This window comes from Cebus imitator, unplaced genomic scaffold, assembly GCF_001604975.1.
Source record: "Cebus imitator isolate Cc_AM_T3 unplaced genomic scaffold, Cebus_imitator-1.0 Scaffold419, whole genome shotgun sequence".
Taxonomy (NCBI): Eukaryota; Metazoa; Chordata; class Mammalia; order Primates; family Cebidae; genus Cebus; species Cebus imitator.
Genome location: NW_016107734.1, coordinates 824040 through 827374, shown reverse-complemented (window position 1 = coordinate 827374; position 3335 = coordinate 824040). Strand labels below are relative to the sequence as shown.

The window sequence follows — 3335 nt, the reverse complement described above, 5'->3', positions numbered from 1 at the left end:
CGGCTCACCGCAACCTCTGCCTCCTGGGTTCAGGCAATTCTCCTGCCTCAGCCTCCTGAGTAGCTGGGATTACAGGCACGCACCACCATGCCCAGCTAATTTTTTGTATTTTTAGTAGACACGGGGTTTCACCATGTTGACCAGGATGGTCTCGATCTCTTGACCTCGTGATCCACCCACCTCAGCCTCCCAAAGTGCTGGGATTACAGGCTTGAGCCACCGTGCCCGGCAATAATAAAATTTTTTTAAAAAACCCAAAGGTGTCCTAATGACCTGCCATAAGAAATAGGTCCACTTGCTATATGGAAAACCCAGAAGTTTTCCATACCTTGATTATCATGGGAATATTCTCACCTCTATCAGCCAATAGGAGGCTGGTGGGCACTTAAATTCCTTCAAGAACATTTTATTTGTTTCTTGCTTTTTTTCTGAGACAGGGTCTCACTCTATTGCCCAGGCTGGAATGCAGTGGTACAATCTTAAGCTCACTGTAGCCTCAACCTACCAGGTTCAAGCAATCCTCTGACCTAAGCCTTGCAAGTATCTGGGATTACAGGTGCATGCCACAATGCCTGGCTAATTTTCCTAATTTTTCATAAAGATAGTCCCAGGCTGGTTTTCAACACCTGAGCTCATGCGATTCTCCTGCCTCAGCCTGATGTGCTGAGATTATAGGTATGAGCCACTGCACCCAACGAAAGAATTTTTTAAAAAGCCTTCTGGTAACCAAATAATCAAAGGTTATTCTTCCAAGGCCCAGGCCTCCTGTATGAAGCCTTTCCTGATTATTCCAGCTTCCACTGCGTTCTAGCCCTTCTCCTGATTCACTTATAGTCTATCATGGGTTTAGTACTGTTTTATGTTTTACTAAACAGTACTGTTTAGTACTGTTTTAAAACATGTAATACCATGTTTTATAAGTGTATTTTTCACATCCCTTATCAAGCACTTATATAGCATCTCCTTTGTGGCAGGAACTATTACAAGTGCTTGATAAATGTTTGTTAACTCTTTTTTATCTTTGACTCTTCCATAACGCCAAAATTCCAAAGGGAAGAGAACAAATCTTAGCCTTTTTTTTTTTTTAAGCAAAGTCTCACTTTGTTGTCCAGACTGGAGTGCAGTGGCGTAATCTTGGCTCACTGCAGGCTCCACCTCCAGGATTCAAGTGATTCTCCCGCCTCAGCCTCCCGAGTAGCTGGGATCACAGGTGCCCACCACCATGTCTGGCTAATGTTTTTGTATTTTTAGTAGAGATGGGGTTTCACCATGTTGGCCAGACTGGTCTCAAACTCCTGACTTCAAGTGATCCACCAGCCTTGGCCTCCCAAAGTGCTGGGATTACAGGCGTGAGCCACCACACTGGGCCCATCTTAGGCATGTTCTTTTCTTTTTTCTTGAGAAGGAGTCTCACTCTGTCGCCAAGGCTGGAGTGCAGTGGCACGATCTCAGCTCACTGCAACCTCCACCTGTCGGATTCAAGCAATTCTCACTCCTCAGCCTCCTGAGTAGCTGGGACTACAAGTACGCACCACTATGCCTGCATGCCCGGCTAATTTTTTGTATTTTTGTAGTGATGCAGTTTCACCATGTTGCCCAGGCTAGTCTTGAACTCCTGAGCTCAGGCAATCCACCCACCTCGGCCTCCCAAAGTGCTGGTATTACATGCATGAGCCACTGCACCCAGCCACCTTAGTCATTTTCTAGTTCTTCCCAGCAGTTTAGCACAATGCTGGACTAACAACAGCCACTGAAAACATCTGTAAACTAACAGCAATAGAAGATGTGAAGTTAGCAATGAAAACTTCAACAGGATAAGCCTCACTAAAAATTACAAGTTTGTAAATATTAGGCCTTACAGTGTTTTCACGGTTTCTCGTTCTTACAGGCTTTGGAGACAGTACTTCAAACCAAGTGCTTCAACATGTAAAGATGTAGTAGAAATGATTCACATAGTCCAAACCCAACAAAAAAAGACACATGTGCAAGACTACAATACAGTACAACATAGTAAAAGCATACACGGTGCACCCCCTTTTGGTCACAGCAGTTGCCTGAGGAGTCTAAATGGAGAGGGACTACCACATACCTGAAAGTCCAATCTGATGCCCTAAGATTGTTGAGTACAGATGGGTGACGTTCCGGGAATACCCTCCGAAGGGTTTTAGTGGGTCCAAGGTGAGAGTGATTGCAACTGAGATGTTCACCGGGCCTGAGTCCTCCAGGGCCTGGGGGGACTGCGTGGAAGCTCGGGCCTGCCCGCTGGTCATGGTGCTTTCCGGAGTTGTGGTGTCGTTTGTGAGATGCTTTAGTGTTTCGTTCTCTGATACACACAAGTCCAAATCATTGAACCGTAGCAGAAAAGTATTCCAATCCTTCAGGGAAGTGAAATAAAGAAAAACGAGCATGAGTAGTGCCTGTCTCCCACTGCATAGGTGAGAGCTGGTGTGGCACCACAACACATCAGCAAACTGCAATTCAGAGCCGGTCATTTAAGATCACGACATCACCCTCTTCACAGGCTGTGGCTTTCCTAATCACTTTTATATCCATAACCTAAAATGTGAACTCTGCATTGGCACAAGATACTCAATAAACTGTGAAATCAAATCAATTTATTCAAGAAAATGTTTTTTAAAAATTCAGCATATTACACTTAGAGAAAATGATCTAGCCTCAGAACGAAACTTGAAAAGAAAGCTTGAATAGAAGTATTAATCCAAATTCATCTTGCAATTACAATTCTTTTTTTTTTTTTAATAAGGCCACCTTAAATAATTTCCCAAAAGTTCAATTTCATACACCTTGCTCTCTCTCCTTCTTTAGGACACAAAACAGCAGTGAATACCAATATTCATTTGGGACATTTCTCTTCATATGGACTTTTGATGACAGCTTAGAGCAACAACAATTTCAAAAAGGAAGGGGACAGGTGTGGTGCCTATAATCCCAGCATTTTGGGAGGCTGAGGCAGGCAGATCATTTGAAATCAAGAATTTGAGACCAATTTGAGCCACATGGTAAAAACCCTTCTCTACTAAAAATACAAATTTAGGCCAGGCTTGATGGCTCACACTTTTAATCCCAGCACTTTGGGAAGCCAAGATGGGTGGATCACAAGGTCAAGAGTTCAAGATCAGCCTGGCCAAGATGTTGAAACCCCCGTCTCTGCTAAAAATATAAAAAGTAGCCAGGCATGGTGGCACATGCCTGTAATCCCAGCTACTTAGGAGGCTGAGACAGGAGAACTGCTTGAATCTAGGAGGCAGAGGTTGCAGTGAGCCAAGATCATGCCATTGCACTCCAGCCTGGGTGACAGAGAGAGACTCTGTCTC

General features: G+C 44.1%; 1 protein-coding gene across 3 annotated transcripts in view; it reads right to left on the bottom strand.

Moving 5' to 3' along the window:
* TMEM248 (transmembrane protein 248) overlaps nt 1–3335 on the bottom strand; it is a 41551-nt gene that overhangs the window by 9254 nt on the left and 28962 nt on the right. For all 3 annotated transcript variants that reach the window (XM_037731787.1, XM_017509714.2, XM_037731786.1), the window contains exon 3: nt 2090–2375. In XM_037731787.1, coding sequence (XP_037587715.1) covers nt 2090–2375 — 286 coding nt within the window. The remainder of the gene's footprint in view (nt 1–2089; nt 2376–3335) is intronic.